The 13,173-nt window shown below is 37.3% G+C and overlaps 1 protein-coding gene across 1 annotated transcript in view; it reads right to left on the bottom strand.

Annotated features, from left to right (window-relative positions):
- Positions 1–13,173, bottom strand: part of LOC107082447 (neural-cadherin-like) — a 169,694-nt gene that overhangs the window by 93,136 nt on the left and 63,385 nt on the right. The window contains exons 4-6 of the mRNA XM_015371134.1: positions 12,518–12,722; positions 9,241–9,352; positions 5,859–6,108 (exon numbers count right to left, since the gene is read on the bottom strand). Of these exons, the coding sequence (XP_015226620.1) occupies positions 5,859–6,108; positions 9,241–9,352; positions 12,518–12,722 (567 nt within the window). The remainder of the gene's footprint in view (positions 1–5,858; positions 6,109–9,240; positions 9,353–12,517; positions 12,723–13,173) is intronic.

Here is a 13,173-nt window from a genome sequence, read left to right on the forward strand (position 1 = left end):
TCTCGAACTATATCCTGCTTAAGATTAATTATGTTTTTTTTCCTCCTCTGACCTATTGTGGTCCCTTTCTTTTGTATTTATCTTACTATAAGGGCAGCACCTTTTTTGGTAGCAAGCTGCCGGTCTGATATAAAATTAAGTCTGATATGATCATTTCTGATATAACTATAAGTTTGAGAGACATCTAAAAGAAAAAAAAACTACAGAGGACTGAATACTGTTTCCTGGTACTGTATAGACATAATAACCATGAAGAAGAATTACCTACATAAAACAAAATGAGATCCTTAGATCCACAGAAGGTACACAAATAAATGATAGAAAACACATAAAGACAGACAATGTGAATCATTACACTATCTGAAGCATCAGCAGGCTGATTAGACATATGGTTGTGGCTTTTACTTGTCACAGTGATTTAACCTGTCCTCTTAGCTGGCCACAGCTGAGACAAATGATAATGTCTGCTGGGATGTTGAAGTCATTGAACAAATGCCGCTTCTTCAAGCCCAGCCCACTGTGGGCCATTTGATCCAGTACCTTTTAAAATGTCAGCAGTGATTTGCCATCTCTGTTGTGCTGGGCAGCAAAGATGGCCAGTGAGACACAGTAGACTGATATACCTCTGTGGCACAAAGAACCACTGGGTGGAGATGAACCCTGTTTCTAAGAGGAGCTATGCTGTAGTGAAACAGAAAGAAAAAAGTGCAGGGAGGAGCAGGTGACAAAGGCGAAGGCTGAGGCTGAAATGACAGTAAAAGTGATATGTGGGGGTGAGAGGGGGAAGACGAAAGGATAAAAGAGTATGGCTGATCGAGAGAAGCAGAATATAAGAGGGGGTGGCGTTCTCACTGAGTTTTAGCTGATTCGTCAGCAGAACTCATCCACTGTGAGATTTGGTGCCATTTCCGCTGCTAAAGCATGTAAGTATGTGTGCACAAGGTGGGGTGTTGGCATCTCTAGCGAGGAGTTGAGGGGGGCGGTGATTGATGGTTTACAGGAGAATACTGATAGGCGATTCATCTCCGCCAGCCACAACAATCACCGTGGCAACACGAGTGACCTGTAATCCGTCACCCGGCTCAAAGGCCACCTCATGTCAGCTTCACGGGATAAGACACATTCACTCCCTTAACATTACTTCCTGAAGCATCTCAGTGAACTGTGAAGTTGTGTCCGGCTCAGACAGAGCACGCCTTCCTGTCTGTCTGCTGGCCAGCACAACTGACTGTTTGCATTTCTTTGGCCCACATGCCTGTTCTTCCATTACATCAATCTGTTTTAGCCTTCTACCACTTATTCAAATGCAAACTGACAGGACATGCCAAGAAACATAAGCCTGTCTGCTTATATTTCCTCTACAAATGTCACAATTAGTCTGAGCTGAAGAATAATTTTATGAACAGACCTTACATCCACTGTTTTTTGGACATGAATGTCTTGTCTTCCCTCATAGCATATATCTAAATCTTAGTGAGCCACACTGACAAAGCACCCAACACACACTATCTGGAATAATGCCTGCATTTCTATCAGTCTGCAGCTTGTCTGGCAGAAGTATTTGTCTGAATGCCGTTAGGCTCCTTTCTATATCTGCATATCTGACAGGTTGTCTTGTGTGTTTTCCATTTTTGGTATTCTCTACAGGCTTGCCTTGCATCCATGTTTTCATATGATTTTTCTCCAAGCTCTATGTTCGTCTGCCCAACTCTCCACCTCTCTGCCCACCTGTTTGTGTTTGGCTGTGTGTCCGCCCACCTACCGAGACGGACGCCCCAACGATACAACAAGAGCATGCATTGGAGGTCCGCAACAATGGAGGTCACTGAAAAAAAATGACTGGCAGGTCAAGAAGCTCACTCATCCGGGGAAACAAATGCAGCAGAGCCACAGTGACAGCTGCAACCCACCTACTCTTTCAGCTTTGCCAAAAAGGCCGATGGTGACACTATGGATTCCATCCATAATTCAGATTACAGCATACCTTTATAGAGGGGCAAAAAAATAAAAAATGGAATCCACAGGGTGCTGTGTTATTGCTTCAGTTCATCACAATATTTGTCTGTGATTGTGAGAGAAATGAATAACAGTGTTTTGATGCCAGATGGCTGTTATTAAACAGCTACCAAACAGATTGAGTTTATCCTAGTGGCCTTGGTTTTTTTACTTGATGCGAGAGAGCCACATTTATGACAAGATTGCCAGTTTTAAACATTGCAACAATGAATCGCCTAAAGGGAGGCAGGTCTGAGATACATGATGTAATGCCCCATTTATCTGTGATGCAACTAGTCTGCTCAGCTTTGACATAATGAGATGTGATCAACTGATGGATCAGGGGTAATACCTGGTGCATTATTAAGCCTTTTTATTATGACAACAAGCAATGATCTTTGATGTTGGATTCTGACAGCGATTAAAACTCAAGCAAAAGAAAAACTCACCTACACAAATATATAAACAAATCATACAAAGCGCAAACAGAATGTGTTCTAAAACAGGAACTAGCTAAGCCATTTTACTTTGGTGGCTTGATATGGGGTCTTTCAGTCCCGTTTCTTCCTTAATAAGGTATAGAGCTCACACAGTGTGATATTTTCCACAAAAAATTTCAGATCCAGCTGATGAACATCAAAATCAGCTGTCCCCAACATCCATATTTTATTTCCCGGTTTGTGCCTCAAGACTTGGAATATATCACTTTGATAGTAATGAGTATCTACAATATACAGGTTTAACTTTTTTAACTGAATTGCTGAAATATGTTGTTGTTCATATTCTAATTTACTGAGGTGGACTTGTATTTTGAAACAGGATTGTGCCAGGAAACTCTGGTTTTAATTAAACTCGAGCACATACTTTTTTACAACATGAAATTAAATGCTACACTATAGTAGGTAGGAAGGGTTTGTTATAAAATATTTGATTTTATGTTATGAATCTTCTACAAAACTAAAACTTTTTAAGAGAAAGATCAAGTGATTTTTTTGTCAATTTGGAGGAATGTTGAACTTTATCTTTCAATCATGGCAGAAAATAAATGGATGTTTTACCTGCTTCCCTTGTCTTTTTTTTTCTGTCAACAAAGAAGTTTATTAATCAGCCTAAACTTTTTTAGCATGTAATAAAGCACAAGGAACAGGCAGCTTCAGCGGTCCTATCACTATTTCTTCAGAAAAATCCTAATCAAGTTTTAAGTGCCTCTTACATTTGTATGCAGGCTCTGCAACCTGCTGTTAAGGGCATGTTATGGTCCAAATCAGAGCAAATAAACAGGTTGAAAAAATGCTACTGGGGAAAAACATCTATCACATTTAAGGCAAAGGCCTGTTTTGGCTAAACTTAGACTTGTAGCGTCTTCTGAAAAACAAATACACTAGTCTTCTAAGTTCATAAAGTAAAATTCCAATGAGCGCAGCAAACTCTCCAAGAGTATTTGATGGTATGACAAAAAAAAATAAAAAATTGAAACATCTAGTTGGCATGATTTTGTTCGATTAGTTTCATAGTGATTCGGTGACCTCAAGCTGCCTGTCTTTGCTGCAGCTCTCAATGAACTTTACTTTTTTTTTAAACCTCCACCACCTTCTTGCTTACTGTGTGTACTGGCAAGATAAACTTCTGTGTCCATCTAGCCTATTCACAATTAGCTTGAAGGGATGGGGATTCTTATGTGCATCATATTTATACCGAAGAAAAAGTCATATATTACAATGGAAAACTCTCAAATACTCTAAGAACAACCGAAAAAGAATCTGTTTAATTTAATAAAAATGGCTAATCTGTTGTTGTTTTATCATAAAATACTATGAGTACCCTTAATTAAAGCACTAATAATTGTGATAAAAATAGAAGTTTTTTCATATATGGGATTTTCTTACCACTAAATAAATCTGCTTAAATAAAATGTGAATTAATGCAGGATGGATTTACTGGAGGATTTTCTTTATGAATTCATACAGGAGGTAAACTGAAACGGTGGCAAGTTACCTTTTTTCCTGCATGTATTTGCTGACTCATTAGTGCATTCAGCAACCATGCCTTGAGATCACATGAAGCATTTGTGTTCCTTTTCCCTCTACCTGCTTTTCATTTTTTATGTTTTTTGATTTTTGTTTTATTTTTGCTGTTGTTCTTGTTGTTGAAATTGAGATTAGCATAAAATTTCTGTCACTGTGTCATTTTTATCATGTTAAAGGAGGATGAAAAAGCAGTATCCGCTTCCAAAACATCTGCAGTTCGAATCAGGGATTCATAAAAGGAGGGATTTTCAAACTTTGTCCTTTTAGAAGTGTTTCTGCTGCAACACACCTACATAAAATGAATGCATTATCTCCTCAGAAGCCATCAATGGCTGCAGATGCCTGTTAAGCACTCAGTTCTTTAAGTCAAGTATGTGGAGGAATGGACATACCCCAAAACATTCAGAACAGCTGCAACCTGAGGACAGAGTTTGAAAACCCCTGGGTTTGACAGGTGTAAAATAAATCAGTATCATTCTTAAAAACCTAATTTCCTCTCTAATTTGTAAGTGGGTGCCAAGAAGCTGGGAAACATTCTTAAGGTCTATGCACTAGATTATCAACGTAAACATCACTGTTTAAAGCAAAGACGATTAAAGCCCTAATAGGAACACAAGTAATTTATCAAAGGGTTCAAATTATCTGTCAGCTCTGAGAAAAGAGGAAGATCAGATTATTTTTTGCAAGCAAAACATTTTACAACGCTAAAAAGATTGCACAGCATCCATCTTTAAACACATGAAACTTTGGCCAACAATTGAGAACAAAGTAGGCGGAACTTGAAGCAACTCATGAATAGAATCTTAACATGTAAAACAAGTGGAGGCAGTGTTATGGCATGGGCGTGCGTGGTTTCCAGTGGCACTATGTCATTCTTGTTTATTGTTAGTGTGACAAAAAAGAGAAGAAAGGAGAACTCATCAAGAATTGTTAAGTGCACATTTACTGTCTCTAAGGATTTATTTTGAGATGTGGTGGAATTTTGAGGTAAAACCAACTACTTTAATCTGGGAGTTTAATTTTCACAGAGGAGGAAAAGAAAATTATTTTTCAGGTAGCTCAACTTCGTTACTCCTCTTAGCAAATGCTACACTGCCACAAAGAAAATGCCCCATGGCTTTCCCTATCCATTTTTATCAGTACACTCCACAGAATTTTTATCCCTATTGTTTTGATAAATTATGTATATCTAACCAGTAAGAGCCATGGTAGAGTTTAGCAAACAGTGTTCAAATTCGTGATGGTAGGACAAAAAAGGCTTTCTCCTACTAAGCCCCCAAAACCAGCCCTTCATATTTAATGGATGTTATGGAACTTGGTGATCCCTAGGTGTGATTATTTCCAGCAGTTCTTGAAACGTAAGGGTTTGGATTTCTTTGCCTCTGCTGCTATCCTGCAAATGGTGCATGGTGGTAAGGTAGATACTGCATGCCCCTTAAACAGCCTAAATGTCAGTAAGCCATGTCACATTTATTCCCAGAGGATACAGGAAGTTTTCCACGTGTAACATTTCCCTGAAACCGTAAAAATATAATAATAATAATAATAATAAAAATAACTTTTACTTATTTCACAGATAGTTAGCAGTACCAGTAACTCTTATTCCTGAAAGTGATTTATTTTGCCACTAAGAAAAATGTACTGAAATAAACTGTAATTCTTTTTTTTTTTTTTTTCAAGGATCAGGAAACAAATATTGCTTGTATTATAAGTATTTTAAGTATCCCTCTAGCTTCGACATATAAAGACAAACAAACCTATTTTAACTCCAATGATATTACTTAAATAGATAAGAATGTGTGGTTAATATAAAAAACAAAACAAAGAGACACTCACACAGGCTGGGAGAATTCAGGGGCTTCATCGTTGACATTAACCATCCTCACACGAACCGTGGTGGTGCCAGAATGAGGCTCATCCCCGCTGTCGACTGCCATCACCACAAACTCATACAAATGGTTAGGCCTCTCATAGTCGAGCCGCCTTGCAGGGAAAACAGTCCCGTGAGGTGAAATGCTGAAATCCGGGCTCAGGGTGTAATAGGTGAGCTCAGCGTTTAATCCCGAGTCGCAGTCTGTGGCTAAAACTGTCGGGATGGAGAACATGATACATGGACTATCAGTTAGCCGTTGTTGAACAAAAAAAAAATTAAAAAACGTGACAGCATGACATGTGCTGATGCATATTTGGACATCTTTGTAGATCATTATCCCTTTATTGCTCTGCTAAACATGTAATAAATCCTAAATTCAGACAGCTACAATTATTAGAACACAAACTGCTCCCTTCTAGACTGATTACCATCATTTTCAAAATGAGCTTAAAGACATGAAAAAGAAAGAATTAAATGAACAGCACTTGTGTGTGTATGACTAGCTGGAAATGATTACATTCCAAGGTAATTACACAGAATTAACTATAGCTTTTTTGCCTGATGTGTGGTGAGATTCTTTCAAAGACCACGACCACTGTGAATTTCACTTAAACTCACTGTTTAACACACACATCCCCACCAGCTCATAACACTTGAATACATAAAATTACTTTGATGTGTTTATTTTCTGTGTGTCAAGCATCACCAAGCACCCCCGTGCATGTTAATGTCTCATTCTTTTTTCATCTTAGCACCTTGTAAAACAAATCACATCTGGTAATTTATGATATCCTTTTAATTTGGCTCGTATAATTTCAGAGACTCATTAAATGTTAAAGAGACTGAAATTGTGCGTTTCCTTTAAAGTTCTGTTATAAAAGCTCTTCTGTGAGTTTAATCTACTTTGTTGTCAACTTCAGTGGTTCCTTACCCTGTGGAGACTCAATGATTAGGTAAGGATGATTTTTTTCCCTCTCAGTAACTAAAAAAGAAAAGATCTTTGATATCTTATTGGTTAGCTGAGCAGTCCTCCAGATTAACAGTTTACCTCTACTTCCTTGTCTGTTGAAATATATGTCCACTCCATCTGGTTTAGAGAAATTCTAATTAAAAACCAAACTTAGCAGTTTCTCTTCATTCCTTCAATTTAATTTCCTTCTGTCACTGATTATCGGATACAACCTATCAGATAAGACACCTATACATAGTCGAATCCATGTCATCTGTTAACTTAAAGGTATAGTGTAGGACGTCAAAATAAGTGGTCCTTCTAATCGTCAATCATTCTGGTGATATGTTTACGTAGGGCCGTGCTATGTGCTCTTCCCCAGTTAGCTATCCTTTTGTGCACATGAGCACTTTCAGGCATTTATGTGTGAGCTACAGTTTCAGACAGTCATTAAAGTTTGCCTTTTTTCACACTGGTTCTTTGAAAAAGGCAGAGGGTAAGGGTAGGAGAAAACATGTCTAGGAAGTGTATGAGAAGAAACGAATGGCCTCAGAAGAGAGAAAGAAGACCAGACTGATTTTGGGAGAATCTTTCATGCGATGGCTTACACTGAAATCAAAGTTTCTACTCGACAGGTAAAGTTCGGCGTGCTTGTTGGAGAAATCCATTTCAAATCACTGCTAGTAAAATGAGGGGAAATGGGCTTACAGTATGCATGCTCATACTCTTCCTGTTTGGCTGTGATACCATCCTGGAGTGAAATATCAGCTGTGCTGCTACCATCAACACCTTTGTTTATAGATGTTCGAGATCGGCCTGTTTTTCAGTGTAGTCCCGTTTCTCTGACTGTGACTGGCTGGATGTGCACTCATCATCATCTGACTTTTGAGCTGGCTCAGAGCTTGTGTTCCTGGCTGTGTGTTTCCTGGACGGGGCTGCCTTTTACAGTTGCCTTTTGTATCTCTGCTTCTGTCTGCTTGAACCCTGAGCCTGGTTCTGCTGGAGGTTTCCTACTATTAAAATGGAGTTTTTCCTCTTCACTATCGCTACAAGCACACTTGGTGTGAGGGATTGCCTTCGAGTCAATGAGTCAATGCAATCAACTGGTTTTCCTTAGATAGAAAACTTTGAATCAATTTGACTGTATGATCTGGTGAGCTGTAAAGTGTCTTTAGATGACATGGGCTGTGAATTGGTACTATAAAAATAAACTGAATTAAATTGAATTGAAAAAGCAAATGAGCTATGCAGGCTGGAAGATATCTGTTGACCTTCAAGTATGGTTCAATCATCAAATGCTCCAAGGTGCCACGTTCATCTATGAAAACAGTTATATGTAAGTATAAGCACCATTCCAGTCATCATACAGCTTTAGCAGGTGATAGATTTTGTTGGACTATCAAGAATGAACTTAGAAAATGTAAATTCTAGCACTAAAAGAAAAGTAGAAGATCTTAGCCAGATGCTGAAAATGCTTGCTGAAAGGCCAATCAGAGAAGAAGGCATTTCCCCATAAGCAATCTAAAGAGCCAGATTAAACTTTGCAAATGGGCTCAATGATGAAGACCTAACATTTTGGAGACAAATCAAATGGTTTAATAAAACTGTCATTTGGCTATAATGGCTGCTGTTAGGTAAAGTAACAATGGTTATACTTCTTAACCTTTAATTTTTTATACACTGTATGAAAATGTCTGGTTTTACTGTAAAAATTTAAATTCACAATAATAAGTAAAACCTTATCATCTGTTTCACTGATTCAGAATATATAGTTAGCAGCGTTTTCCAGAATTCATGTTTATCTTTTTTACACTGTTTTCTCCCAGAGGCTGCAGGTGAATGATGTAAAGCATAGCATCATCAAACACTTAACTCTCATGAGTGCAATCAAAAGTGCAATTTTCTTCAGGAAGTAGAGTGGCTGTGAAACAGTGCCAAATATCAAACATAAAAAAACAAACATTTGCAACTTAATAATATAGCACAATTCTAGATCTTTTCAATATAACTTATGGGTAAGTAAGGTTTATTTTTACTAAACAGGAATTCATAGCAGACACTCACCTGCCTTGTGACAATAATTTTACATGAGAAGGTATTCTAAAAAAAAAAATGGGAATCAATATGCCTTTAGTCATAAAGAACATAACAGATCCCTACCAATGCACATCTGGATAGACTTTTAAGGACTTAAAAGGACTTGGCCAGTGTTGTGGGGGGAAAAATGGAAGCTTAACAGAGAGATTCAGGGTTAAAGTTGGGGCTTTGAGTTTAATTTAAAAATCCATCCACTGTTTTTCTCCATGAAAATATTGAAGGGAAGTTTTGAATTGTTCTCTTTTTCAATGTATAAAAGAAACATAAGGATGGGAAATCGGAGGTCAAAGGAAACTTACCCTGCAGTAGAGATGTTGCTGTGGTTACTGTCTCAGGCACTCCATCTACACTGTAGATGGACTGCAGGAACTCTGGGACACAATCGTTCTCATCCGTTATCAACACCTGAACCTGATTAGTGCCGGAGAAGCAGAAGAAAAGCAGTGAGACAGAGAGAGAAAGAAAGAGAAGTGGAGAAATCATTCTGAAAGAACAGAAAATTAACCACTCTTCATTAGCTCTCAAATCCAGAAGACAACCATATCAAATGCTCTGTAGAAAGTTGACCCCAAAACTTAATCTTAATTGCATTTTCTAGTTCCACTAGTTGCTCGTTCAACTCATCCTTTATCTTCCACTTCATGATTTTCCCCGAGTCAAAAATAGAAATGTTTTCAGCATGTGAGTGCTGCAGTGTGTGTGTTTTCGACAAAAGCCCTAAGCTGTCCTCCATCCTACAGGCTCCCTGTCATCACAGTCTGTAAAGTGTGAAGTGACAGCTGAGTAATAGTCCTGAAATAACTGGAAAAGGTTTTTCCCAGTTTCCAGCTCCTTTTCCATAACATTCATTTTTATAGAGAGGATATTCTTTCCTGCTAAATCTGTAGTGTAAAGTTAGCCCATGACATAATTACTGAGTTACTACATAATTACATAATGTAGGCAAACCTGAAAGGATTGATGTTTAACAAAAAGATGACCATGAGTAAATACTTCAATTTCTGAATTTGAACCCAAAAGATACTTTTCCTAAAATTTCAACCTTTAACTCTTTTGACAAAAGTGTTTTCCAAAACACAGAAACAAAAGCTTTAAAAAAAACAAAAAAAAACAGAGCACAATCCCTGAGCTTTACAGTTCACTTGTTAACATTTCAAGACCACTCAGCCATCCCATTTCCACAGAAAGCTACATATTCTGCTGCTCTTCCTTCGAGGTAATGGCCAGGCATGAAGTCAATAGGTCAGCTGTGTTTTAATCAGTGAATGTGTTTATTATAGCCTTGGTTACAGTGGCCCTATAGAGAGAATCGTTGTACTACTAAACAAAACAAAATAATATAATGAAAAATAATAAAGCTGCACCAGAAACAATCAAACAATATAAAACTATGTACAAACAAACCAAAATCACATGAACAAAATTTCAAAACAAAAAAAGACTTTCTCTATTTGATGATGTGATCGGCATTGCACAGTGGCTGTACTTAACTCATGCAGTTCACCACTGTGCAATGCAATGTATTGCACAGGGGTGAATTCCATGCAGTGCTTCCTGCAGCTCTAGGGTGCATTCTGTGTGAATGCGGCCCAAAAATCTACCAAAAAAAAGTAGGTGGCTAAAATATATTTATAACCACCAACATAATTCCCTATACTGCCATTAAATCACACATTCCTGTATTCTCAGTTGGAGATACTTATCCAAGACATTGGGTAAAAGTTTCTTAGCATTAAATTAGAGTTAATAGCAAATGTTGTGCATATTTCCTTAAAAATTTTATACGTGCTTAGTCATATACTATGACTATAATTTTTTTCAACACTAGCTTCCTCTGGTTGGCTTACTCCCTGTTGGCTTATTATATTTCCTTTCTGTTTCAGGCTTCGAAGAACAAAGTTATTTGTGTATTCATACCATAACAAGACCATGTAACCAAAATGAGCACAATGAGGATATATTCAGATTTCCCTGCCACGTTCATGAATGTGAACACGTCATTATTAATGCTGATACTAGGGATAGAAAAGGTTTATAGGTATGCAATGCTTAGGATATTCGCTATTATTCAATAAATATAAGCTATTAAAAGATGGTAAACTATCATGTTTTGTCTGCTGCTCGCACCCAGCGCAAAAATTATTTTCTATTTCAAAAAGTACTAAGTAACCAATGTCAGAACATACACTTGGCATATACAGGAGTAATGGTTTAAAAGTTCTGCCTAAGGCACATAGCCAGCCGAATGGCCTCCAGTTTTCAACGAAGTTCAGCCAAGCATAAAAGCCAGTCAGTCAAGGACCCATCATGGAAACAGGGGAACTTTTCAACCGCTACTATTGTATTGTGTTATTTGAGCATGAATATATGTTTAATTTTCTTGTGTTATAGACATACTACCTGACTAGACCCATTTAAATAAGACTATTTGTCTGCAATACCACATTTTCTGGATTAGAATTTGCAAAAGCATACTGTTTAACTTACTCAGCAATGATAGTATAGACATTGTAGTGCCTTCCTATCTTTTTTCTTAAATGGCATAATGTCCCAACCATAATTTTTGTAGGGCAGCTTTAATATGGTGCTCAGAAAAAAGGGTTTACTCAATTAAGAAAAGGGTTCTTAAAATGTATCGACTCCAACAGATGGAGTCTTTAAGAAGCTCAAATTAACTTCAGATGATCATGTTTAGTAAAAAGTAGTTCCTTTAGGTACAGGAATAAAGTTATCATGTCTTCCCTCTCTTTTTTTTTTATTCTTCATTGATAATTTGGCTTTTAATGTATTTAGATGAACATCCAATTAGTCATTTACAGAAAAAACCTACAGGGTAAAAAAGCATATTTATTAACTTTAGTACTTTGCTTTAAACATGATCAAATCTAATAAGAGTTAGATTATGTTACAAAAACTTTTTACTGAAACGCCATTATTATGACATTTTTTCGCCTTCTTAAAAAATTCTGGTTAAACTGGGGACAGATAAGGTTGTGGAAAAACATATTAATAATGAACATAAAATAATTTTCATATTAACTAGAACACCCTTTAACCTATTTTGGTGCTAGACTTTCATCCTAGGCTCTACTGTGTTATTATCCTTTTTTATCATTGAAACCAGATATACTACTTACTACTACTTCTTGAAGTTACAATTTGTCTGAATGTTTAAATTCTCTGAACTAAAACAACGATCTGTTACTTTGTATGATTTTAAGACATTGTTTTTTTTATGATTCAAAGTTATGGCCCTATTAAAATAAGTAACAATGCCTCTTGATATTGTTACTTGATACATTCAGTACATTTCAACAATTAAGGCAACAAAGTAAGATTTATGTTGGTTGTCTTATCAAATAACATTTTTTTTAAGGTCAGATTTAAGCTTTATGCTAAACTAGCAAACAGTTAGAAGACCAAACAGGTCTTTCACAGTTTAATTTAACACAGTAATGGAATATTTCTGTTTGAATCTCATACATATATAAAAATCTAGTGAACTTCAATTTTGAGTTCAGTTGACCAGTGTGTACCAACTCTCAGCCAACTGTCTAGTCTTCTAATTAAACTGACCTCTGTGGCAGTGCTCAAGCTCCCAGGCTCCTCACTAGCTCGCACCATCAGAAGGTAGCGTCTCTGGTCACTCTCATAATCCAGTGTCTTGGTAAGGCTGATCTCTCCAGTGTCCTGCCGAATGCTGAAAATGCTGCTGGGATTGATCAGCAGGCTGTAGCTGATTTGCTCCTTCTGGAAGGAAATAGCTAATACCGCAAGGAAGCTGTGAAAAAAAGAGAACGTGATTAAAAGAAATTGAAAAAAGCAAGCCTTGCTACTTGATTTCAGCTGCGGCCATGTTGAATTAAAATCGAAATCCTCTTTTCCTGCATCAGCAGTGTGGTGTAATGAAATCAATTAATTTATGCTCCATTGCTTGCACGCTAGAAACATGGTCAATTGGTTCTTGTCAGTTGTGTGTAATAATGTCACAGTATTATGCAGACCCCTGTGTTTGCCTTGTGGAGAGAGTTTGCATTCCCCTAATAGTGGGTAATGATGATTGTCAATGCTTGTTCAAATGCACTGGTGTGACCAAATGGATGCTTATTAACACAGGTTTTAAACAGTAGAGTGTAAAAAACACATTCAATGATAACATCTTCAACCCCAACTAATTGGTGACAAGCAAAGTGGAGGGGTCGTAATAGTTGCAGTTCATCTGCTTGCTAGGG

Source organism: Cyprinodon variegatus, unplaced genomic scaffold (genome assembly GCF_000732505.1).
Source record: "Cyprinodon variegatus isolate N-32 unplaced genomic scaffold, C_variegatus-1.0 Scaffold54, whole genome shotgun sequence".
Lineage (NCBI taxonomy): Eukaryota > Metazoa > Chordata > Actinopteri > Cyprinodontiformes > Cyprinodontidae > Cyprinodon > Cyprinodon variegatus.